At 41.7% G+C, this 26,844-nt stretch overlaps 1 protein-coding gene across 2 annotated transcripts in view; it reads right to left on the minus strand.

The window, feature by feature from the left end:
- Positions 1 to 26,844, minus strand: part of KIAA1958 (KIAA1958 ortholog) — a 55,275-nt gene that overhangs the window by 22,330 nt on the left and 6,101 nt on the right. For both annotated transcript variants that reach the window (XR_003945849.2, XM_030237187.2), the window contains exon 2: positions 3,458 to 4,728. Coding sequence is in view for 1 of the 2 variants with exons in the window: in XM_030237187.2 (XP_030093047.2) it covers positions 3,458 to 4,616 (1,159 nt within the window). In the remaining variant the exon portion in view is untranslated. The remainder of the gene's footprint in view (positions 1 to 3,457; positions 4,729 to 26,844) is intronic.

A 26,844-nucleotide genomic window follows, 5' to 3' on the forward strand; every position in this document is an offset into this window, starting at 1 on the left:
TCAAAATAAGCTCTGTCCTTCTCTGAGCCACAGTCTCCCTCCATAGTCTTCTGCAATAACATCAAACCATTTCCATTCCTCGTTTCAGACATCCAAATGCCACTAATTGCTCTAGGCTGCATGTACTACAACCTAAATCATCGAGTTTCTTACTCATCTTCCACCTTCACTGATGTGATCTACCTTGATCTTGCTGGTTCTTGGACATTAAACCAGCCCAAGCATTAGGAAAAACACAGGACATAAGAGTTGGTTTGAGAAGCAGAATTGCAGAAATTCCCTGTTCTTCACCACTGCAAAAATTCCTCCCCTAACACAATCAGGTCCTCTCAGTTTTTCCAGAACTAAAGAAAGGAAGAAGTAATACCTACATGCATCCTTGAAGGCTTTGCTATTAGAACGATAAAATAAAATCTGAAAACTCCCAGATAAATGTCCACTTATTAGTGCTGAAATTTAACAAAAAACAGTTCAGTACATTTCACAGTGCTAGATGGACACCTCAACAGAAAAACCAGTGTCTAACCTAACTGAATCTTCATTGCAATGCCACTTCTCTTTTGAGACATGAAAATATCTTTGCAAGGTCACTGATTACACATTCAGTTGCCACAGCTTAATCAAAGAGAATAAATAAGTTTAAAAAAACCCAAACAAACATGTTTGAAAGAGAGACTAGTCCAAAAGCATAATGTGGCTTAAACTGGCCTAAGCTAACATATATCATCCAGATTTTTTATTTCATGGTTAATGTCACTCAGAGTTTCATGATCTAGGGGATTACTATCAGCTGAGTCTGGTATAAGTGCAAGGATATGTCCCTTCAGCTAAAGCTCAAGCAGTATTTCTTGCTGGTTGGATTGCAGCTTTTAATGATAACTTAAATAAAGGCCTTAGTCCTGTAGACCTTAGACCTTATACCACCAGTCCTAATGGGACCAGGAGAAGGCTTCAGATACTGGAGAGGACAAGGCAGAACTTAAATTCCCTGCTCTCTTTCAACTTTGTTTAGTCAAGCAGGCACTGAGTCTATAAATTAATAAAAGCTCTAGGCTTTTATTAATGTAATGTAATTAGTTCCTGCCTTTTTCTTACATCAGAATGTAAAAGACTCACATCTGTCTGTTTAGGACAGAAAATTTTTACACAGGATAAACATCCTCTTGCAGTTCAATATTGCTCAAATTTTATATATCATGCACCACTTTCAGTAGATCACTCATTGTTAGGAGACAATTTAAGAAAATCACTGGACATGAGCAACCACCCTAATCTAATCTTTAGTTTACCTGCAAAAATCTGTTGTGCATAGGTCATGAATTCACTTTCCCACATTGCCCACCTTTTTGCAACTTGAACATTTAATAATGCCAGCACTTCTTTCCCAAAGGACAAGGCTCTCTGGAAATGTGGGACTTAACTCATGCATCAAGTTTTAGTCATATGTCAATCACTTTATCTTCATTAAAATGCCACTACCTCTGAGTAAAATAACAGCATGTGACACCAACACTGGACCAGTCTGAGGAAAGGAATTGTGTAATGCTTTTTTGGACCAGCACAAGAAATTTAACCACTGGGAACATAGCTGAATAAACTGGAATTTGGACAGCACTCTGAGAATCAACCAATCACTGTCTATGCAAAAATCAAAACATTTGGAGGTTCTGAGGGTTGATTTAGGCAGTGGGTGTAATCCAGGTGCAATCCCACTTTGCCCTCAAAGTGAGACACTAGACATGGACCAATCCGGTTTTTGAAACTATATAAATGCAAAAATGTTGTGCTGCATCCATTCTCGTAAGGTTTAATCCTAAACAGTAACAACTGCTGACCTTGTTTGGCTTCAGAGGACCTGGCAAAAACAGTTTAAAGCAGCCTGGATTTTTTAGTGGATCTGTTGAAATATCTCTCCCAGATAACACACACCTAACACGGAAAAATTCTGTTTAGGTTTGTCTTCCATTGTCCGAAATTGCAAGTTTGAGACTGAGCAAGTTGCAGAGGCAGGCAGGTAGAAACGAGGTCTACCTATAGCAGTGATAGGTTACAAACTGAGGAAGGCAGAATAAGTACATTTAACACACAATTTGGGTTGAGTGGCATCAGGGATCCTGCCTTTCTCATATTTAGCAGTGCAGAGTTGGTTCTAAATCAGATGGAGTTTTGCCAGGGAATTTCTAGGAGAGATGTTACATGACGGGACTATTGCAAAATAACATCTCAGAGATGCAGTCATGCAAGAAGCAGGTCCCAAAGAAGAATTTTCTTTGCCCTAACTAAGACAATTATCATCCTTCCAAATTTCTAATGTTTAGTAGGGTTTTACTTAGTAAAACTGTGTATTTAACTTTGTCTGTTGTTTTACCTGGCAAGAAGATCTGCAGGCTTTTGTCAGTTGGTAGATTTATTAGTCTTCAATCAGATTTCAGGATGTTCAAGCTAAAGTAATGGGTTTTAGCTCCTGCAGTACCTGCCACAAATACTGCACATAGACAGTTTTTAGCCCTTTCACTCTTTGTCTGTACTCTGTCTGACCAGTCACTCCAAAGCTGATCTGGCAAGGGAGTAGATGGAGAACTTGCTCTTGCCTCATCTCCTCCTGGGAAGGCACCACTAAAAAAGCTAAAGAATGAGAGAACTATCTGTGCTCAGGTCTAGAAGAAGCTGACAAGTCTGCTCAAGAAACAGATTTCCACCTCCTTCCGAAGACCTGTGGCTAACAGTTATTCTCCATATGGGATAATCACTCAGCAGAAGTCAGCTGTTTAAACATGCTCTTTATCCAATAATGTTGATCTGTTTGTGCCAATTCTATGTACTTTGGCAGGAGATGAGGAAAATTATGGACACAGTGTATGAGAGCGTTCACTGGGAAAATGGAAAAAAAACCATTTTATTATGGATTAAAGTTTTATGGTTAAGGTTCAGTTTCATGGTGAAGGTTGAACCGATACTTCCTGTGTCCACAGTTGGCTCTGACTTATAGGTAACGATTTATAGAAGAAAAAACCTCTCTCCTGGTACTCTCCTTTGCCTGTCCAGGTCCAATAGTACTCATCTGACAAGGTGAAGGAAACACCAAACTCTCCAACTCTAGGCTACACTGGCTGAGACCACTTATTTCTGGTTCATCTAGAGGGCATTGCCCAGTTCATGTCCTCCCTGACCCATGCACACAGCAAGGTTACTGCATGCTCTCTCCCATGACACAAATGTACCCAAAATGGACCTTGAAAACCATTTTGCCTATGGCTGCAGTACACTTTCTCACATGCTTGTCCTTAGTTTTCTGAATCCTCTCCCAGGTGTATTTTGCTTCCATACCTACAGACTTATGTGCCAGCAGGACTCTGATGCAATGCAGTACATACACCCCCGCTGTACCCTCACTGAGCCAGGCCTGGGAGCCATCCCCAAAATGCCACCACCCCTCTACTCCCGCCCAGTGTCCTACCTGGCATCAGCTGCGCTGCTGCCTCAGGGGTGGTGGTGGGCACTGTGTGGGCTTGCTGCTGGCTGGAGCTGACCTCAGGCTCGGTGCCCACCGGGGGTGAGCCGGCCACCTCACCACCTGGGGCCAGCTGTGTGATGGACGGCAGGGTCTCCTCAGCAGCCACCGGTGTCTCCTCCTTACCAGGCAGCTGCAGGGCCGAGAGGGGGATGCTGATGGGTATCCCAGTGGTAGTCATGGCATTGGAGCTGGTGGCTGGCACCTGCAGGGCAGCCACAGGGCCACCGCCTGCCCCCCATGCCGGGGAGGCAAGGGGTCCCCGGGGTGGCCGCTGTGTGGCCATGCGAGGCGGGCCAGGCGGGGAGGCGCAGGGGCGCAGCGGGTCGGGGTCGGGGCCTGCGGCCGGTGGGGGCACGGTTCTGCTGGGTCCCAGGCAGGAGGGCGCAGCTGGCGGCTGCGGCTTGGGCTTGGACATCTGTGTCAGGGCCAGGGCCGGCCCATCGGTGCCGGCTGTCAGCTCCGCATTGGCCACTATATAGTAGTCCTCAGGGAGCTCCTGCTTGATCTTCTTGAGGAGCACATCACCGCCGCCCTCATCGGCGGGCTGCGCCTGGGCCTGGGCCTGGGCTGTGGCAGCCGGCCGCTTGCGGGGGCCAGTGGGAGCACGGTGCGGGTGTGGCTCAAAGTCACTGTCCTCGTCGGTGACAGAGGACTCACAGACCATGTCGAAGAGGGTGGCCTCATCCTCGTACTCCTCCACAGGCTCGCCCAGCTCTGACGGCTCGCTGCAGTAGGAGAAGTCACAGGAGTCACGAGTGCGGGTGCAATCCAGCTTGGCCTTCCCCGGCCGGCCTGGGTAGCGCTCCAGTGGGCTGGCCTGAGCCTCTGATGGCACCCCCAGCATGCTGGGGCTGTCCGAGTTGAAGCTGCGGCTATCCTGGAAGCAGACACGCTCCTGGGAACCAGCCCGGCAAGTGGCAGCCAGGGGCCAGTGGTAGGCATGGCCAGCACTACAGCCCCACATGGCTGTCAGGTTGCCGTGGGCCCCCTCAGAAAGCAGGTGCTTGAGGTTGGGGATGAGGCTGCAGATGGTCCCATGGCTGTGGGCCCAGCTCACCAGCTTGGAGAGATTTTCTGAGGAGGTGTGAAGGCAGTCCTCCATGGTACAGGATCAATAGTGCCTGGCCACTGGGAAGTCAGCTGAAGACACCGTTTAGATTACAGGGTCCTGGCACTGATAGTTGTGTGTTGCCAAACACATATTTACTTCTCACCTGCAGAGAGACAGAGCAAAACCCCACTCTTCAGCACTCCCAAAGCACGACCACATTTGCATGAAATATTTGTACGCTCAGCTAAACCCACCCATTTCACTCTTATCTCATGTCCTTCAAAACATGCCCCAAAACTAAGCCTGGTTTTAAGCAGCCTCATTCCTCAGTCTCAGAACATCCCTGCAACATACAACTGAAGAAAAAACTGCTTTTCAAACATGAAAACTCAGTGTCAGTAGCAAAATGCTTAGAAGCTTAAATCTCTGACAAAATATAAAAGCAGCCCAAAATATGGTGATTGTGTGTTCATACCTAGGAAATGAAAATTCAACAAAATCTTAACATGCACAATTAATTTTGAACACCAGGGTGGCAATCAAGCACCAACTGTATCTGAATAAATGATGAAGTTTTACATAATTTATGCAGATTTCTCAACTGAATCAAATATCTCCTTTTCAACTGAATTTAAGAGGTATCAAAAGGAAGGCTTAAAACTTGATTTTTCAATATAAGGAATAAGCAAACAAGTTCACCCTTTCTGTTCTATAGTGATACTCATCAGTTGCTCAAAGCCTTAAGAGACTCTTAAAGAGCCTGCAAGACTTAAGCCAGAACCTTATTTTAACTGTGAGACTTAACATTTTGCTTTTTTTCATGTTGTTGTTTTCCAACATCTAAATCGTGATTCAGTTCAAGAAAAACTTTTGCCATTTTCATCAAACTATTTAGAAATTTGCCATACAAGATGACAGCAAAGTCTGCAAGTCTTTCTTTGTATACAGCTAATGACAGAGAAGTCATCTCCAGTGACCTCAGACAGCTAAAGTATCTGTGAACTACTTCTCATTTCTGCGGGTCTGTTTGGAGGCTCTCCCTAACCCTCTCTGCTGTGCTTTGCGAACATGACCCGCAAGCCCTGGAGTTCCTGTTGTTCTCATTTCACTTTTGTTTTCATATAGGCAGAAAAGCCTATTACATTTGTCCCAGATCAAAGGCAGCATCCATGGCAATGTTATCCCTCATTTTATTCCTTGTCCTCATCTACACAAGCGTTTCTAGATAAAAAATGAACTGTGTCTAGGCTCAAAAAGACAGACACAGGGTGGCTAACTGCCCCTGGGGAATGCTTTCCCTAAAAATCAACACAGTTGCTCCTCAGTCACCTGTCACTAGTTAGCTGCAGATATCTGACATCTGTGTTTGCTCTGTGCTAAGGGAGGTGAGGAGGAGGCTGTGTTTCAATGATTTTGCAGCTTGCACATCCCTGCCCCCTCACTCCTATTCACCAGGCAAGGGTTGGTTTGTGGAAACCAAAACTGGAAATAAAATAGACAAGTTATGCCTGTGATTTTCCCCACAAGGCTCCTCCGGGGTTTTTTCACCCCACCCACTGTGAGTCTTTGGTGGGGTCAAGAATGGAGCCAGCATGGGAATTTCTAGAAACTTTAAAATTTACAGGTATTTTTTCAACATCTTTGAAATTGAGCATGGAGGGAATGAATGAACAGGAAGAAGCACATAATTAGGAAACAAAATTGTGTAAAATTCAAGCTTCTTTTTGCAATAGCTCAAGACAGAGTGCATGCACAGAAAACAACTGCTACAGTAAATTGAATTCTAGCTCACATGCAAACAGAGATCTCAGAGCATCACCTGCAACACAAAGCTCCTTGCATGACCAGTGCATCTGTGAAGTACAATAAATGCAGAAGGTCCCCAATTTGCAAGTCTTTTAGGCACTGGAGAAGACCTCAGTTTTCAAACATACAACTTTCATATATTTAAAAATTCTTTTTTGTTACATTTTGCTATTTGTTTTAAAGCTTTTAAAGATCACTCTTAACAGGGGTAGAAATCCCTGCTTCTTCTATGAAATCTGTTGGGGACTGGTTACATGACAAAAGTCACGTAGACATGCTCTGGATAGCTGAGAAGTGGAAAAGTACTAGACTCAAATAATCTGAAGCCGCACACCTGTGAAGACGCTGTGGCCTTGAGTATAGCTGTATTATGATAACAAAGATGCTGTAGCCGAGAGCAGAGCATGAGAAAAGAGATATAAGTTGTAAAGAATGAAGAAGTAAGAATAACCAATAAATTCTTAGCTTACAGAATATGCATGAGCTTATTGTGTGTTGTGCTTAAATGTCTGATCCTCTAATCAATAAATGAAGCTTGCTGATTCTCATATTGAAATGACCCGAGCCTCCCTCACTGTGACAAAATCCATGTTTCTTCTACAAAATCCATGTTTCTTCTAAAAGACTAAGGAATCCATGTTTCTTCTAAGAGTCATATTCAAAGATATGTACTTAAAATGTACCCTGCCACAGAAGAAACACCAAAACACAGGAAGAGGGACACCATACTCATAGCAAGGCAAAGAAGACAATCTGGAAAGTGAACAGGGGAAAGGAGGGAGAGATAAAGTCAGCAATAGAGTCAGAAGCTGCATCAGAGTAAACCTAGTGTGGTATCACGGAGCTGCTCAGTCACCACACAACCAGGAGTGTATCTTCGGAAGACAGAAAGCCCCATTTGGCTAAAGGATCACTTTCCCCTTAGGAAAATGAAATAAAGTCTGCCACAGTCTGACTGCCATGCTCAAGGTTGCTTGTACAGAAGTACTGTGTTTGCCGACTGCAATAGAAGTTGAAAATGGCACTTTGGGAGGGAGGGACTCATGCTGTAGAAAGCACAGAAAATGCATCACTATGTCCCTGGTTTTCTAGAGAGTACCTTGTCTGCTCAGTCAGACAGCAGGATCCTGGCTGACAATCTGCTCTTGTTTTCTAAATCACATTTTAGAGATTATATAAGTTCTTCAGACTGGCAAGATCTGATAAGATGACTCATGCTTAATAACGTGATAACATGATAACTCTGAAATCATACAGTAACATGATGTAGTTTCAATGTGATCTACACCCCTATTTTAACTGCATTACAGAAGTCTGATTCTTCCACAGTATTTTTCTGCAGTTCAGAGGCTTCAAATATCTAAATCAGAGTGAAGCATGTCTGGGTGCTGGAAATTCACTGCAGCTATCTGGACCCTCAAGGAAGAGTCGAATTTTAAGGCTTTTTTAGATGAATGTGTGCTGTGCAAGAAAATGGCATTAATGCAAAACCATGCCTTGAGATCTGTTAATGCATTAAGGGGAACACCATTTGATTGAGGAAAGGCAATATTTTCTATATCTAGAACCAGAGTTGTGCCATAGTAGATCCATTTGATGACCAAAGGGCAATGAGAAATAGCAATGGTATTATTTGCAAAACCATGCCTTGAGACCTGTTAATGCATTAATGGGAACACCATTTGATTGAGGAAAGGCAATATTTTCTATATCTAGAACCAGAGTTGTGGCATAGTAGATCCATTTGATGACCAAAGGGCAATGAGAAATAGCAACATTTAAAGAGTAGCCCTCCTGCATGTTCTAAGATGGGACTTGGCTTAGCTACTTTAACACAGACAAAACTCTTCCTGATTTTGCACAGAGCAGTAGCAAGAGCCCCTTTGTTATGAGAGGCCCTTGCACCAGGCAAGTCCCAGGAGCAATAGCAATTGGTAGCTGTCCAACATGAATCCTTTCCTTTACCCCATGAAAAGAATGAGCAAACACCATTGGGGAGCAGAGATTTGGCTACCTCAACTACATTTGCTCTTTCGGTTCCTTGCACATGAATGTCATAGAGTGGAGTTTTGGTTAGGACCTTATGGAAGGTTCCTCAGACTAAAAAGGAATTCTGTGATATGGCTCCCTCAGAAAGGAGGCCAAAAGATATGAGGATGCAGTGAAAGACCTGAATGCAAAAAATGGGATGATGCAGAGGTGTGGAGTGGGAAGTGGATGTCCTTCAGCAGTGCCTATACAGTGGAACATGGATTTGGTGGACCGATAACTCAGAGAGGGTGATGGGTGCATTTGTTGTAAAGGAAAAAAATCATGTTGGGATTCTGTCATCTCACAGAACCCCAGGTAGTTAGCAATGGATTGCCTCCTCAGGGGCATCTTCGATAAGTTGATTCACACTGACTTGCATCCCACATATCTATGTTTGAAACTCTATTACCATTAGTGATTATTAGTACTTCCACACTGATTTTTTTCAAGGGAGCAATATAGCCAGGACTACATTAACAGTCCTTTTGAGACATGATGCTAAGGCTGATACTACTGAAAATTTTCTAAAAGTTCAAGATCCTCAAATAAGAATAGAATGCAAAATTTACTTCTGTTAATAATAAAATAATTGTTCTAATCAGACAGCTGTATAAAAACTAAAACCTGAAACCTAAAACATTAAAAGACAGGTGTAAAAAAACCCTGCATTTACTCATTTTACATAGCATGGATATGAAACTAATCTTATAGCAGCTGAAACCTGACTTTTAAGTGTTTTTATGGAGAAGCAATGTTTTGTCAGCTTCTTTATTTAAAAAAAAAAATCTTAGAAAGCCGTTGGGCTCTGCTTTCTCATACTTACAAAAGAAGCTCAGAATATTTCCTCTGTTTTCAGTCTCTCCACCCTGTACAAATTTACAGGCTATTACTCTAGCACCGTCTGAAGGGGAAGCATTGCTTCATTTTTTGAAAGATCCAGCTTTCCATATTAAAAACACTGTGTATTAAAGGTTTGGCCACTATAGTGTAAGTATATATCTAATTCAAAATTTTAGCTAATGGATAATATTGGGGCTTCTCTTATTTCAAGAATTTCTTCAGCCAAATGTTTAGCCTTGATAAATGATAGAGGTCAATAACAGCAGAAATCCCAGTGTAAATTTATCCACAAAGGCAGAGTAGTACTGAAGTCCTCACAAAGGCCTGCTGCAGTTCCACAGGCCCTGCTAGCTATCAGTCCAGGATCACCTGTATATTTCTCTTTCACAAAGTAAGTTGCTGAAGTAAACTCAGCAGGAGCAGAAGCCTTGCCAGATAGCACCTGCAAATGCTGGGAACCGCAGCCATGCAACAGAGCACCCAGAATCACACCACTGCTAATCACCTTCTCTGCTATCTCCTGTGAGAGGATTCCTGCTAACAGTGGAGTTAAAGCTCAGCCTCTTTGACTCAGTGTTTTGATTTCTTCACTGACATTGCAAAGGAGGTCATCAAGATGACAAAGGACAGACCAAAACAAACCAGCAAACTGGAAGGAATGGGGATAGGTGAGTGCTTTTTCTCTGATTTTTGGTTTCCGGAGTACAAAACTTCCATGCCAACTCAAATATTATTGCATTTACTTTCTGCTTGAAATAAAGGCTATGAAGCAAGAAGAAGCAGAAGGAGAGAGAGAAAGAAAGCACATAGAAAACAATGGCATCTTATAGGCAAGGTATGAATCAAGTAGTTTACCCAGTTCACCATGGGGAGAAGGGGTTGACTTCCACCTCTGATACCAATTGTATATGGCTCCTTTTGTTTAGGAAGACACATTTTTAACTGAATGTCCCTTCAGGAAAAAGAAGGGCATACATTACAGAGGAAAGGCTCACAAATCCTGGCAAGTTCTGCAAGCCTGTAAGATAGTTTGGCAATGTCATGTTTTCTTAAGCTAGTGAGTGATTCTCCAACTATGATGATTTGTCACTTAACACAATCTCTGAATGGTGTCTTCAAGGGAAAAAGAACCTCTCACCTCAACAAAATCACTATTTTCAACTTATGTAAGCTTATGCTGTTTGTCTGTGATTTTAGCTCTGTAAGAAATAATTTTGAAATAAATAGGGATACACAGTAGGAACAAAACAAAACATTCATGCTAATTTTCCACCTCCACAATTCTAGGATCCAAAATTTTACATAAAGTCAGTCATTTATATGTAGCAAGTGCCTTCCCTCTTCTGGGTCTCAGAGATTTTGTGCTTATATTTTGGGCTTTTTGAAATCTGTAGGAGCTCTGCTGCTGAATAAGCAGGCTTCACTCTTAATGAACCACAATTACAATTCCTATCAATAACAAGCAGCACCAAGAATGCTTTCCTGAGAGAGGGGGCTCAGACGGTAGTAGGAAAAAAATATAATACATTTGTTTCTAGGCAAGTAATGCTATACTCCATTCAGAAAAAATGTCTTGGTTGTCTGTCACATTTATTCCACCAGGCTGCAGCTTCTTAGTGTTCAGGAAGCTTTCCTTGCCAAGCGTGGCACGCCTTCAGCTGCAGTTGTCAATGCCGCAAGCCAGAGCAAAGCAGCAAAACCTGTATGCTGGAGAAACGCCTTCAGCTGGCTGGGACAGCATTTGAGGGTTTCCTCAGCTTTTCATGTGGAAGAATATCACAGGATTTAGAACCTCCCAACGGCCTGCCTCATTCGCAAAGTAAAATGATTCACCCATTGACAGCAGAATTGACTAAGGAACAGTTCGGGGGCTCAATCCTTAATCCAAGTGTAATGCTACAGGCACCACTGCTTCTATTTTTATAATCTTTTTCCCCAGCACCTACTAAACGGATCTGCACAAGCCCTGCTCTTGCAGAGTGTGGCTGAAGGGTCACAGAGAGACGAAAAGAGCACCAGGAGAAGCAAGTGAAAAGGGAGCAGAACAGATGGTGCTTGTTCAATTCAGTGTTTAGCAAGTGCACCCCTGAAGCTTTCTCTCAAATGACACATATCTCATTTTGTTAACAAAGATAATTCTAAATGTGATCTACAACAAAGACCTGAGAGACAACATAGACTCTCTGGCCTAGCTTAAAAAAACTTCCCTTGATGGATGAATTTTGGAGAGGCTAGAAAGATGGGCTGAGGCCAATTGTATGAGGTTCAGCTAGACCAAGTGCCAAGTCCTGCACTTTGGCCACAGCAACCTATATAGTGCTACAGGCTAGGGGAAGAGTGGCTGGAAATCTGCCCAGTAGAAAAGGATCCACGGATGTTGGTCAACAGCGGCTGAACATGAGGCAGAATATGCCCAGGTGGCTAAGAAGGACAATGGCATCCTGGCCTGTATCAGCAGTTGTGTGCCCAGCAGAAGCAGAGCAGTTCCTCTGTACTGGGCACTGGTGAGGCTGTGCCTCAAGTGCTGTGTTCAGTTCTGGGTCCCTCACTACTGGAAAGACACTGAGGTGCTGGATGTGTCCAGAGAAGGGCAAAGGAGCTGAGAAAGGGTCTGGAGCACAGGTCTGATGAGAAGCAGCTGAGGGAGCTGGGCCTGTTTAACTTGGAGAAAAGGAGGCTCAGGGGAGACTTTTCACTACAACTCCGCAACTCTAAAAGGAGGGTGTAGCCAGGTGTGTTTGGTCTCTTCTTCCAGACAACTAGCAAAAAAATAAGAGGACATAGCCTCAAGGGGCTGAGATTGGACATTAAGAATTTCTTCACAGAAAGGGGGACTAAACATTGGAATGGGCTGCTCTGAGATGTGATTGAGCCACAATCCCTGGAGGTGTTTAAGAAAAGATTGGATGTGGCACTCAGTGCCAAAAGCATTATACTTGATGGTATCAGAGATCTTTTTCCAACTAACTGATTCTGTGATTCTGTAATTTTGATTTCTGTTTTTTGAAAAGCCCACACTGATGAAAATATGCCTTTACACTCACATAATTCTTTCATCGTTGTTCTTAATAATATTTTTTACTTCAGATTAATAAAATCTTAATAAGATTTTTTACTTAATCCCTTTAGTAATCCAGATTCTCTTGCTTTCAGTTCACATTTTGTCTACCAAAACATAAAAATCCAAAAATAAGACCGCTTGCTCCATTTTTCTCAACTCAGTATCTCTTATAAGTGTTAGAAATTCTTGCCTCCACTTTTAATGACTCCAACCTGTGTTTTACAGATCTGGCACCATCACACAGAGCAAGCTGAGCAGGGTGCTGAGGTGACAACAGCAAGAAAATTCTCCAGAGGAAAAAAAAATGAGCCTGGTTTTGCTTTTGCTACAAAAAGATTTTTTTGCTACAAAAAGATTTTTTTGGGTCTTGTAATAACCAAGCAGGGATGCTCAGGTACACTAGTACTCAATGCAGAGTCTCTGGGGTAAAACCTGCTCTGAAAAGAGACAAAAATCATAGTGACAGGGAACTCTGCATCCAATCAACACCTTACTAGTTAAACAGCTCTCCTGCAGCAGTGTCAGGGTGAAAACCTCATATTCATGATGCCTCCATGAGCTTTGTCAATATGAGTGTCAAAGGCAACATCAGCAGAAATGTGATGGTGACAACAATGTACATTTCTACACCATGCAACCAGTGCTACAACACAAAGGAGTATACTTGAGAAGATGCCTGTGCATCAGGATTAGTAAAACATAGCAGGGAGTTTTACTGTAGCCTCAGGTAAATCTTGGCTACCTCTCATATTTTATTATCTATATGTTCAGAGAAGACATTTTTAAAGAAAGAACACATCTTCTGGGAAAGCATTTCTTAAAAGCATTTCAACAATAAGATTTTAAGGTCCTGAGCACTTGAAAAAAAATCTCTATTTTACTGAAGTTACCAGGGAGCTTATCTATCACAGATTGGCTGTTTTGTGTTGATTCTCAAAATTTGTTCCAAAATTGCATCTGCCTTCACACATTTTTCATGATGACCTGAGACTAAAACTGGATTATATTGAAGACTCAGCTTATATGTCTCAGCTTGCAGTTCAGAATCATTCTTTAGGGGAGAAATCGTATCCCATGTTTGGAAAATGTTTAAAATATATCCTTTCCTGGGTTTACAATGAAGTGTGTGTACCCTCTCTAACTTTAGAAATAAAGTTAGAAGAATCAAGCACACACAGCCTGAAGGCAAGATGTTTTCCCTGGCTCTTTGTTTTCCTAGAAATTATATTAAGAGAAAGTCTGCACATGATTTACTGAAAAGAAAACAGAAGTATTAACACTGACTTGCACAAAAATTATGAAGACCAAACATCCCCATCTTCTTATAGGGAAACCAATGCCTTCAGTTCCAGCCCAAACATTTTAAATATTCCATGCTGTTCCATGCTGTTCCAAGCAAACACGAGCAGCTTCTGTGGATGAAAGCCTTTACTGTGTCAGATTTTATCTGTAATTTTTATTTGTAGGATTTCTTTTATTTCAGAGCTTTTTAATCAATTTGAAAATTAGAATAGTACTACTATAGCAATACTGAAAATATGCATTACTTGGCTAAAAAGTGCCACTGAAATGACACTATTAACCACCTATGAAAAACAGAGGCTGTTTCCCAGGGAAATTAGAAAAATTGTAGAAACTCAGCATTTCTGTGTAAGGATGAAACTTCACTTCCTTTACTAGAATTGAAGGGTTTAGGTTTTTCATTCTTTTAACACAGAGTTGGTTTTTTGATGTTAAGTGATTCTCCAAGGACTTAATTCTCAGCAAGAAAAACATTCTGAACTGTCTTTACAGTGTACTTCTTGAAGTATCAACAATAACTCTTATAATTGAACAACTGGCATCACCCTGAGGTCCTGTCCTGCAGCTGCTTTTTAAAATCTTTTAAAAACACCCCTGTCTCAGAGAAAAGAGTTGTTCTTGGCAAACAATTTTGAAAAAAATACAGTAAACTTAAAGATAGCAGATTATTCCATGAACAGGCTCATATCCAACTGTGTATAACAGATCACATGCAACTGAGTCCCTAATAAAGGGTCCTAGACCTGACTTTGAAATGATGTAGAAAAACCAGTGATATAAAAGCTGCCCTAGAAATGAGCCAGCAAGAATGTGCTTTCAAATGTAAGCCAAACAAAAATACAGAGTAACATACTGTGGCTGACAGAGGACAAAAAGAGTATAAATGCTTGACTCAACTATGTATCAAGTTTCCTTTTACCCCTAGGAACATATCTAGCTGTGTGCCTCTAACATAATATGACTCATCAACTGAGATTAAAATTAAAATTAAACCGAGGTTTAAAACAGATTATATTTTAAGATTACTGTGATGAGTTCCCTGAAAGAATGCAGAGATCAATGCCTCACGATGCTTACCCACATACAGGTGAGGGGTTGGTGGTAATCCCACAGGACAAGCAGCCTGACTACTAGTCTCTTGATGAAGAACAGGACATACAGAGATTTAAGAGACTGAGCCCACCCTGGCCACTCTGCATGCCACCAAAAAAACTTGGAGGTCTGAGTTCAGTGGGGCTGGAGTTATGGAGGCTTCAACAGCTGCACATGAGCCCTGGCATTGGCTGGCTCAGTCAACACAGGCCTCAGTTCTTACAAGCATTTATGTAATCAAAAGCACTGAATGGCATGTTCAGAGGTCTATGTAAACTAAACATCTATAAAATCTGACCCTGAGGATCTGAAAACCTAACAAAACTCTAACTAGGCAAGTACTGGTGCTCTGGCCAAAAGAACTAAATGTGTGTTCTCAAGAAAGCACAGTACTTATTGACATCAGTGCAGTATTCGGCACGCACAACATATAGATTTAGGGAAGGTGCATGATTAAAAAAGAGAGAGAAACTCCAAAATATTCAGCTGGCATGCAAAAGACTTTGGAAGAAGAGCTCTACCTATTATGGAGGGCTCTCAAGTCTTACAACTATGGTTTATTTCCTCTTAAGATATTCAAAACCCAAGCTGTAGCCTTTGGACAGCTGAAGTTCAAAACAATGTGCTACATACACTGCTGAATGTTTGGCAAAGTAAGTGAAAACAAGACGGAATAAATCACATGACCAGTAAAGTGGAAGCAGGTGTGTAAGAAAAAACATTCATATATGGTTGGATGTATTGTTATATACTTGCCTCACAAATCTTCATTAACCTGTGAATGCCCGATTCCTGGAAGTGTTCAAGGCCAGGTGGGATGGGGTTCTGAGGAACCTGATCTAGTGAGTGGCATCCCAGTCCATGGCAGAGGGGGTTGGAACTAGATCTTTAAGTCCCTTCCAACCCAAACCACTCTATTGCTCTGTGATTCATTAAAGTCTGTTCTTGTAATACTTTTTTAGTACTGGACTTATTGCACAAACATAGATGAGGAAATTCCTTCCAAAATTACCCATTTCTGTTCATACTGGTTTATTTCATTAGAGTGAAAATGGCCCTAGACAAAATGCATGCTAGTATAAACAGCTAAATTAAACCAATTACAAGCAGGATGGGAATTTATTGTAAGGTATACACCCCCAAAGCAAACCTTTAACTTTCAAGAAATGGATCCTGAAAACTTCTTAGTCTCCAGAAAGATAATTTAAAAAAAAATAAAAAATATACATTTTTCCATGTGTGATCCTCTCCCCTCCCCTCCCCTCCTCTCCTCTCCCCAATTAAATAACAGACAATCAAACAAAATGTTTATTAAAATACAGTATGTTTCAAAGAAAGAGCAGGTGTTTTACTATACCAACCTGACCATGTTTCTAACTAATTATTTCTTGTAGTTTCATTCAGTCCAGCCTTTGGCTAGCATTAGTAGAAAATATACAGTCTTTCAGCATTAAAAAAAAAAAAAAAACCAAAAAACTAAAATCCAACACACCTTTATCCCACAAATACAAGATGAAGTGTCATACTGTATAGGCATTCCAAGGACATTGATATCAATCTCTAACTTCTAACTCTCTCTAGATATGAATAACCTATAATTAGTGCCAAACACTGAAAAACATGCCAGGAATGACTAGGAATCCCTCTGTGGGAAACACAGAGCTTTCTAACATACTAATTCATAATCTAATCTTTGAAAACATTTTCTACAAGGACATGCACAGATTTGATATTCATTCAACTGTGTCATGGAGTATATTTGCATTTAAAACCAGTCAGATCTCTTACACAGACACCTGGCCATTTCTTATTTGAAGAAATAAAACAGAACCTAGAAGAGCTATTTTAGAGTTATAGTGAGGAATGACACAGGGTCTTATTTAGAAATTAAAACTCAAAATAAAAAGGGAAAAGGGTGAAAAAGAACATGCTGACATTTTTACAGGATGTTAGTGTACTGAACTGCCCTGACCAATTTTCTTAAATTTCTGCTGACATTTTTCCAGTAAGATTTCACTGGCAGTGCACTTAGACAGTTTCATGTCCTCTCAGAACAACTTGTTTCAGTCAAAACTCCTGATTATTTGCTAGTATGTTGAGTCCAAAACAGAAAAATCTGTACTGTGAATTCTTGTACTGATGCTTCGCACCGCTCTTGAGGTGTCTGAAAACGGGGCTGGTTCCTTCTAGTTGCGAAGTGTTACCACTGAGATACAGCTGGGGGGGCAGCAGTGAAAATTACTGCCACCAAACTTAGCAGTGATGATGTTGTCACATCTCTCGATATAGCAGCACTTTTGAATTTGCCAAGGCAAGACATCCTCTAACCCTTCTGCAAACTGTCAATACTGGAGCAACCTCAGAAAGAAGTCAGGGGGACAATTACCCCTTTCCTTACACCATATCTGGGTCTGGAGCTGAGTCTCATCTTGTTTTGCACTGACAGTATCTCACCTTTACCCTCAGGCATCTCAGCAGTCTCTGTGGTACATACAAGGCAGGAGAAAACAGAATCCTCCAGATCTGAATGCTGTTCCTCTCATAAGTTCACACTTCCACACTTCCACCTGCCCAATTGCAAGTAAAAGGCACATGTTGGCAGGAAAAGAAAAATAGAAGTGCTGACTGAGTATTACCACTGAAAAATGTCCCTGCTGTGTTTAACTTCCAGACCCTTCTGATGCTGTCACTGCAGACCAAGGTTTCAACAGCATTTGTATGAGACTGTATTGAAGGGTCAGAGCAAGCTGGCATCTCCAGCCACAGTCCCATGATGTGTTCAAAGCCATAGGCAATGCTGTGAACCAACCCTTGGCAAAGCAGCCTCCTATGTGGGGACTTTGCTGGTGTGCCAAATGGAAGGGCATATTTCACTTACTGTCCTGGGAGGCTCAACATGCCACTGTCCTGGCTGAACAGAAGGTTAGGCACAATTTCTGACACACAATTTTCTGCAGCAACAGAAAAAGAAATTCTGCCACACACAAGAGGTGAACACACTTAAGTCTTGTAGGACAGACAAACATGTTGCTCCTTGGGTCATCTACACTATGGAAAAGATGATCTTTCTACAATTGCCTTTTAAAATGTAACCATTTCATCAGAGCAGAAATGCAAGTACTGAAATGTTGCCTCTGATGAAGCATGAATGCTGGCACTTCTGTAACTGTTCCTCTTTGTAGCCATGTAACTGCCCATGTCCACAGAAAAAATGGCACAGAAGCAAAGCACTCAAAGGCTTTACAAAACACAAGACATCTGAGAAGTCTGAGCAACCCAAATTACATTTGGAAAGGGTAAGCACCACAGTTTTGTAAGACCTAACAGCAGCATGAGACCAAACTGAACAGGTCTGTTCCCCTTTAAATGTCTTTTATGAAACTGCTTTTAGACCAGTTAAAAACATGAAGTAGGTCCTTCAGTTTGGCCCTCAGAGATGGAAGTGATGCACAGTGAGGGCACTCACTTGATCTTCTTTGTACCTTCCCATTAATGGCACACTAAATTCCTTTGCCACTAAGGTTAACAAACAAAATGTAACTCACTAGTGTGATAGTTTGCAGAGCTTTGAAGGCAGAGGGGATTTTGGTCAAGCACAAGAGCTGGAGCAGCATGTGTTCTCCTTGCTGCACAGCATAGAGGGAGAGATGGGAGTTGTCTTGGTGAGCCTGGCATGCTTAGATGCCCTCAAAATTAAATTCACAATCCTTTTAAACCATTCCAAACCACCCTTTTGACAGAAAAATCAAGATTGCCCTTTATGGCAGTTTCTAGAAAACATACTCTGTTAACTGCGAAACATAAGCTGGCAACCAGACAGGCCAAGGGTTTTATTTACAGCAGCAGTTCCTAAAAAAACTGTTCTCTCCAGCAGTCTCAGACTTCCCACTCACAGCCCATTCAATCCCCAGCATGCATATCAGCAACCTTTATGAACACAAAACAGAATAAAAGAGTATTTTGTCAGAACAAATACTGTCTTGCTACAATTGTCCACCCAGTTACTCTGTACTGCTCTAGCATAACAAGAAATGCATCCCATAAGAAAGAGCAAAATAACTTTCTGCCAGCAAAATGCAGGCATATTTTTTCATTGACAAACCTGGTGGCTTGCATGCTGCAAGTCCAGTAGAGTGCATAAGGTTCACATGCACTTCACACATCAAGCTGCATGTCATGATGAGCATCAGGCAGCACCAGGAAGCCCTTGTATTGCCCATTTTTAATTTTTGCTGTTTAGCTGTAGCCCCTTTTTTCTGAAGATATCACTAAGACACCAGCCTCAAAAAGACACTGTCGAATATTGTTGAGGAAAACTCAGTTTTAAAGTTCCAGCTTATCCTCCCGCCTTAACACCACTCTGGCATGTAAAAACCTGATTATATGGTGCACTGGATAGTCTCTTCTGATCAAGTTACATTATCTCTAACTTGAAGGGCTGGCAACTTCTTTGTATTTTTTGAGTTGTTTTCATCCTTCTCTCAATCTTTTTCTGAGGATATTACTCACACCTATTCCTCAGAGTTCTCAAGCAAAGTAGAGTTTCAAAACTGGAGGCTTTTTTCCCCTCCACAGTATATTCTCATAATGAACTACCCCAAAACTTGAATCAGCAGTGCCCTGGCAGCCAGGAGGGGCAAATGTGTCCAGGGGTGCATCAGGCACAGCATCACAGCCAGGCAAGGAAGGGGATTGTCCCGCTCTGCTCTGCACTGGAGCCACCTCACCTGGAGTGCTGGGGGCAGTTCTGGGTGCCACAACACGAATAAGACACAAAGGTAAGACACAGCATCCAAAGAAGGGCCTTGAGGATGGTGAAGGGTTTGGAGGTAAAGCCATATGAAGAATGGCTGAGCTTACTTGGTCTGCTCAGCCTGGAGGAGACTGAGGAGAGACCCCACTGCACTTAAAACTTCCTCATGAGAGGAAGCAGAGGGGCAGGCACTGATTTCTTCTCTGTGGTGACTGGTGACAGGATTTGAGGAAAAAAACATGAAGCTGAGTTAGGGGACATTTAAGTTGGATATTAGAAAAAAGGTTCTTCACCCACAGGTTGGTTGGGCACTGGAAGAGGCTCTCCAGCAAAGTTGCCAGAGCACCAAGCCTGACAGAGTTCAAGAAGTGTTTGGACAATGTTCTCAGGCACATGGTGTGACTCTTAGGATGTCTTACACAGGGCCAGGATTTGGGCTCAATTATCCTTGAGGGTCCCTTCCAACCTACATATTCTGATTCTGTCAGTCTATGAAAACTGTCTTCCTGCAGTTGGCTGCCCTCAGAGCACAGAAACACTTCTTACAGCAGCTGATCATAACTGCTGCTTTTCACTGTCTTGATATAAAATACTCGGACCATTGCACACTGTAGTCAACTACTAAATGCAAACCTTGCTTTTTAATGCCAGAATTATAGCCTTAGCAGAGAAAGCAAATTATCCAGAAGAATACAAGCAAAGGAGTGGTTATCAAAACAAAAGCTTTCCTCAAGCAACTCCTGTACAGAAAGTCCAGACAGCACCTCCCTGCTCTTCTGATACCAAGCAGATTGTGTGAGTATCAGGTGTCTGCTCTACACTTCTATCAGATAAAATAAATAATACACAACTAATGCAGAATATCAGTTTCATTCTGTTCCTACTTACTGCATGCATTACCTTATCTCTAGCTGAATGCAAAACATCTGCCCAAACCCATCACTGGAGACTGAATTAAATTTCCTTGGCAGTAATATTATTATATTTGCAGCATGTATACCTAGTGCTGCCTTTTCTATTTTCTATCTTAAGCATCTTGGAAATGTAAAAGCAATTCAATTTGTAGCCTACTCAAATACTTTCTACCAAATAATCTAATGGGTCAAACCATGTGAAAAATGGTAATGTCTCTTTCTTTTGTCAGTCCTCTGACAGAAACCAGGAAAAAAAAATACATCCCACACAACAAAACCAAGGCATTGTTTCTCAAATAACGTGTCACATTAGCAGAAATATTATTTTGACATCCTTCTGAATTCTCAGTTCCTTAGAGTATAATTATACATTCAGCAAAAGTGATACACTTCTATTATTTTTGAGAAAGTATCTTGCACAAGCAAGGTATAATTAAAAGTACTGCAGCTTTTAACACAAATGAAACCAGAAAGGATCACGCTTGAACAACAGTCACAGGAGAAAACTGCTGGACCACTGATGGCTGTAAGAGTCTTTCAAAGCATTCATTAAGTAGAGACAAAAGGTGAATCAAGCAGATGAAAATGACCTATTTAACTTAATTTATTTGACATTCAATAAAACTTCAACACTATACCTCATGCCTTGGGGAGAAGGCATTAATTCTCACAAAAGCATTATGCAATGGGAACAGAGGACCTTCCTGCCAGAGGGCTCTGGCATAAGTCATGGGGCCTGTGCTGGATTTGGGCCAGGTGGAGTTGATTTTCTTCACAGCGGCTGGTAAGGGACTGTCTTCTGGATCTGTGCTGAACACAGGGTTGATAATATAGAGACAGTTTTGTTATTGTGAAGTATTGAGTCCTTGAACACCAGGCCCTGAGCCAAAGCTGACCTCTAGGTGAACCCTGCAACCAAATGTTATTTGATATTTGTATCCACTCATTAGCAAAATATGCATGATCATTAGCATTATGATATTTGTATCCCCTCATTAGCGGAATATGTAGTGTGATAAGAATGAATTTATCTTTTTGTGTTTAGAGGCCAGACAAGGCCATGAATTCAGACATCTGGCTTCATTTGGAGATATATGGTCAAAGTCAACTCCTTTGGTTCCTCCTTGTGCCCTGGCCAGGCTTTGGGTAGAACCCGAGAGGAGGATGAAACCTTATGTTTATACACTAGAAGGTACATAAAATTGTTTGTTCCACAATATAAAAGCCAGCCCTTCTCACAGCAAAGATGGAAACCTCACTTGCAAGTGGACACACCATGTAGGATTTCCCTGTTACCAGGAGTGGCCCTCCAGTCCTTCACCATGACCAGGACTCCCCAGCTGATGTGTGGATGTGGACGTTGGTAAAGTACTAGGGTAACTGGTGATGTATCTTTCTTAATCAGTACAGGCAATCTTTTGTAGTAATGATTAAGTGTGTTGCTTAGCTTATCCTTTTGTAATCCTCTGCTGCGTTGAACTACAGTAAATTACACTTCTTCCTTAAAGTTGGTGTGTGTGTCTGTTGTACTGACCCTGCCCACTGGCAAAATGTATTGCTAAGCAGGGCTTACACACAGCCAAGGCCTTTTCTGCTGTTTGTACGTCCACGCTGGTGAGGAAGGTGGGAGCTCATGAGAGGTTGGGAGGAGACACAGCTGGGACAGGTGACCCCAACTGACCAAAGGGATTTCTAAACCATGTGACATCATGCTCAGTACATAGAGGTGGAGGGAAGAAGGAGAAAGGGAGGAAAATTTGGAGTGATGCCATTTGTTTTCCCAAGTAGGCGCTACAGATGATGGGGCCCTACTCTCCTGGAGATGGCTGAACACCTGCATGCCTGTGGGAAGCAGTGAAATAATTCATTGTTTTATTTTTCTTGTGTGCATGGCTTTTGTTTTCCCGAATAAAAAGTCTTTATCTCAACCCCAGAGTTTTCCAGCTTCTATACTTCCAATTCTCTCTCCCCAGTCCTACTGGTGGGGGAGTGAGCGAGTGACTATGTGAGGGTTGGCTGCTGGCAGGGGTGAAATCATGACAAGGGCCTGGGTCCAACCCTCCCAGTTACTGGTTGGCTATGAGGAGACTTTTACACTAGCCAGTACCGCAGACCTCTGCTCAACCCAATGCCAGAAACATTTTTCCTGGGATACCTACCCTGGACAAAAAGTATAAGATCACAGGGAACTCATTGCACCTACAAACTGCAGTGTATAAATCTGACAACCCACAAAAACCCCAGATAAAAGTTAGGCTCCTCCACACAAAATCCCTGGTCCCTCTGCACAGTCAGGATGTTCCCACCTATTACCACCCACCCCCTATTAAGGCTACCAAAGGCTGCCCTAATTATATGAAAATATTTGTGTGGTACCATCAAGGCAACCCTGTGTGTCCTGAAAGTCTTCCTACTGACTTGCCAAGCCAGTCCCCAAACCTTGATAATGACACCTATAGGGGCCAGGGCAGAGTATCACTTAAGCAAAGACTCCAGTTTCTTCCTCCTCACAGGAGTCTCAAGAGCCACATGCAGATGCTCCTCTGTGTTACTGACAAGTCTCTTCTGAAGAGTGATGGGTACACTGGACACCCTGATTTTTTCTGAAGACCTACAGTCTCCAAAAAGTAAACAAACAAGCCCCAGCTCAAGTGAGAAAAAAAAAGACTGGCAACTCCCTTGGAACACATTAATGAAGATCACTGCCCAACGGCCACTGATTGTGGAATAAAGGGCATTTGATGAAAAGGACAGATACAACCTAATATTACAAATTTACCCCAGCTATGCTGGAGGGAACAAGCAAACTTATCTTCCAACACAGCACAATGTAGCCAAGTAGTGAAATTCACAGGTGGAGGTAGACAAGGAAAGAGACCAAACAGCTGATGTCTACATGTGCTCACTCAGACTTTCTGCTTTTTCATTGTACTGGGACACTGGTAGTGCATCAACAGTAATGAAGTAAAACAGAGAGCAATTTTCTTTGCTCTCACCTTGTTAAAAGGCATATTCCTTGTGCCCCATGTGGCTCTCACAGCTGCAGATAGGGCACTAACATCAGGGCAGAGCCACAAGGGGAACTGCTGCAATAAGGGAAATCAAAGCCTTCCACTGAAGGAGCAACTTCTCCTCCACAGGGAAAAAAAAAATTATTGATCCCACAGGACCAGTCTTGAGACTTTAAAATGCACACATACATGATGGATTTATACCTCTTTGTTTTATAAAGCCTGATAAAGTGGTTCCAGGTTTTCACCTCCCCCATCTTTACAGTATTATCCCATGTAAATACTCCTGCACCAGTTAAATGGTGTGTAAACTAAGCTAATCAAACACAGCCAAACTGTTTAATCAGTATTTAGGAAGTCAGCAGAGGTGACACAGTTTTAGAAATGCCTGACTGGAAAGAGGTCACTTAGCTTTACAGAGTTAACTATTCAACAGGTAAGCACTGAGTGTTAACACACACAAACACAAAATGCAATGGTTAATCATGCCTATCTTTGATATGTGGATCTGAGGTGCTAGTTTTCTTTGACTCCTGGCTAGATCAAAACAAATTTTGGCCATCTTTATGAGACTGTTCAAATGCATACAGCAAACACAGCATGTTAAAGCAGTTGCAGCATATTGAAGAGAGCTCAATTTAAGTGCAGAATATTACTTGCAAATAAGGGGCTGGGTGAATAACCAACCTCCATATAAACTACCTTCTGCTGTATTTCAGTAATGCTCCACTATTTCATGGAGCTGTTGCAAAACATGACTTATTTGCAATGCTCAGTATAATGTATTCTCTTGCAGTCAAAAACAAATGGTAAATCCAAATGTACAAATTTTTTTCCCCACTACCAGGCCACCATTTTAACTTCCATACATGTGAATGCGTTGCTAAGAAAGGCTCCTGTACATTGCTATATTGAAATCAGTCTCATTATTGCTAAATAAATTATTGAACCAGAGGAAAAAAGCTAACTGAAGGGTAGATTATTCAAGGAAGAAAAAAAAAAAAACAAAAAAACCCACCCACCAATGGGGAAAAATGCTTTGAACTTAATTATCTAGTAAAACCTGCAAGCATTACTTGACTAGTGCTTCTGTATCTAAGAGGTTAACTCACCTGCATTTTGCTGTATAGTACCATAATGTCTAATATGTCACAGGAATGAGCCCTTAGACTGTTTATGGTGAGACAAAGGGAAAAAAAAATCTACCCCCTGTGTGTTTATGCACATTGCATTTATAATTTTCTGGCCTTCTTCAGTCGCCCTCACAATATGTAACTTCTGTTCCTCAAATCAACACAAATTTGTGAAAACAGAATATCTGACCCAGGTGCACCCAGCCAAAAAATCTTTGTCACCAATATTTCAATCAAATCACACTGCCTGTTCAGCAAACACTTGGCACTGTGCCTGATTCTTAGGCTGATGCCAAACAACAGATCTGACAAAATGGGTGGAATACTACATTGCTTGTTTAATTCATAATATTGAGTTCAGAGAAAATTTGTCATTTATGGGGTCCTTAGCTGTACACTGCTATGAAGCAAAGCTGTGTGCAGAAAATGGAATTTAATTGAAAGAGGTTGCAGACACAAGTTATTTGCATGAGGCTTTTTTGCATGACTTGGTTTGGGACACTAATTTTAATCTTGTAAAGAGAATCTATATTGAAATGCGACTTGAAATCTAGAAGATTTGGAAAATATCCATCTGACAGTGGATAGTTAATAATAAATCATTATAAACACAAAACACAACACTTCTTTTTAACTTGCTTTTTTCCACAATCATTACAGTAATAGTACTTTTGGAAACAGTACTTTTGGAGAGCTGGAACTGTTAAACTTGAGTGGTTTGAAATTAAGTCATCAGCACTCGTCAAGTCTGGTAAAATTGCTAGGATACACATATCCGACAGAGACTATGCCAACCACTTTACGGAACAGTTTCAATTGCAATTTACTGGTTACACAATAAATGTTTGCCTCCTGGGCTTAAAAAATTAACACTGGCACTGTAAGAGCTCAGTTTTTAAAAGAACACCCTTGTTTTTATAGTTACAGATCAGAAAGTTTAAAAAAAAAAGAAACCAGACATCATTCTTCCCCCTAAGAGAGCCAAAAAAAGACAGTGTGAAATCTCAATTTTGAACAGGAAATACTCACTTTCCTCATGAAAAAAGGGAGAGTCTATAAAAAGCTTTCAGTTACAACAAAATCTGAGCAAATATTTAACCTCAGAGTGTAGAGCGCCATGACCTGGTATGACTGTGGACTGCCATAGGGGACAATCCACATCGTGGAAAACAAAAAACATTGCACTGCATGAGTAGCTGGGGCATCTTCTGTACAAAGCCAGCTTGACAGCAAGCATCAAAATCTCACAGATCAAAAAAAAAAAAAATAAAAGAAGAAAAAAAAAGTGCCAGCTTCTGCATTTTGAGACAGTTCATTAATTTTTTTCCATCCTGCAATATTTTGCAAATTCCAAGCTATGACATTTGGAGTGTTACCAGCTAAAATATGCTGGCTCCTTATGGTGTGTTGCAGCAGATTTTGCAAACTATCACAGGGCGATGAGGGTTTTCTCTACAGCTTTGGGAGAACACTTGTAACATAAATACACCCTCTCCCCTCTGTACTTAGACTGCAAAGATACCAGCAGTATAGAAATTACAGTCTGTGACTTCAGGTTTAAGGAGAGGAGACAAACAGAAAAGTTATACTGCAACACCAAGCACCAACCAAAATTAGGAAAATGAGCTCTCTCATTCTAGAAACTTGCTACGCACAACTGCACAGAAGTACCTGCTGTAGTCCAGGTAAAATATAAATACCATGCCAGTGTATGGTTCAACAAAACAGAGGAGGTTTCTCACTGTTCCAGTCCTTTTCTGCACCAGCATAACAGATATCAGCACTGTGGCAAGGACAAAGCTGAAGATATGCCAACAAGAAGTGTTTTCATTTCACCACAGTGCTTTCCTCTTTATGCCACTGACATCCGTGTGCAGACCTATTCCCATATCACACTGGCTAATTGTAGGGGGATACAGTATGGGTAAATGAAGGTGGTATAGAAGGTAATCTTATCCCCCAATGAGCTGCAGCTGGACCAATTACTAAAGATTAGAAGCAAGCCTGATCTTAACAGGCCACACCTGTAGCCATTAAGAACAAGTGGTATAAAAGAGTGGATTGGTGGGATGAGGAGTCAGATGACTGCTGCAAGGATCAGGAATAGTCAGTGCTTACAAGAGCTGCTTGCAAGAAACATCGAGGAGGTATGCAGTTCTGGCAATATGAAATCCTTGCACTATAATGATGTAAGAACTTATGCTATCTAAGACAACAGCTAATGAGCTTGTTTTGATGCCTAGCCCTGACTTTCCCTCCTACCAAAAATTGTTCCCTATCCACATCAGCCATAGGGTGAAGTTACCTCCTTCCCCTTGCACACCTTTTTTTGTTTA

The sequence above is a fragment of the Serinus canaria genome, chromosome Z (genome assembly GCF_022539315.1).
Source record: "Serinus canaria isolate serCan28SL12 chromosome Z, serCan2020, whole genome shotgun sequence".
Lineage (NCBI taxonomy): Eukaryota > Metazoa > Chordata > Aves > Passeriformes > Fringillidae > Serinus > Serinus canaria.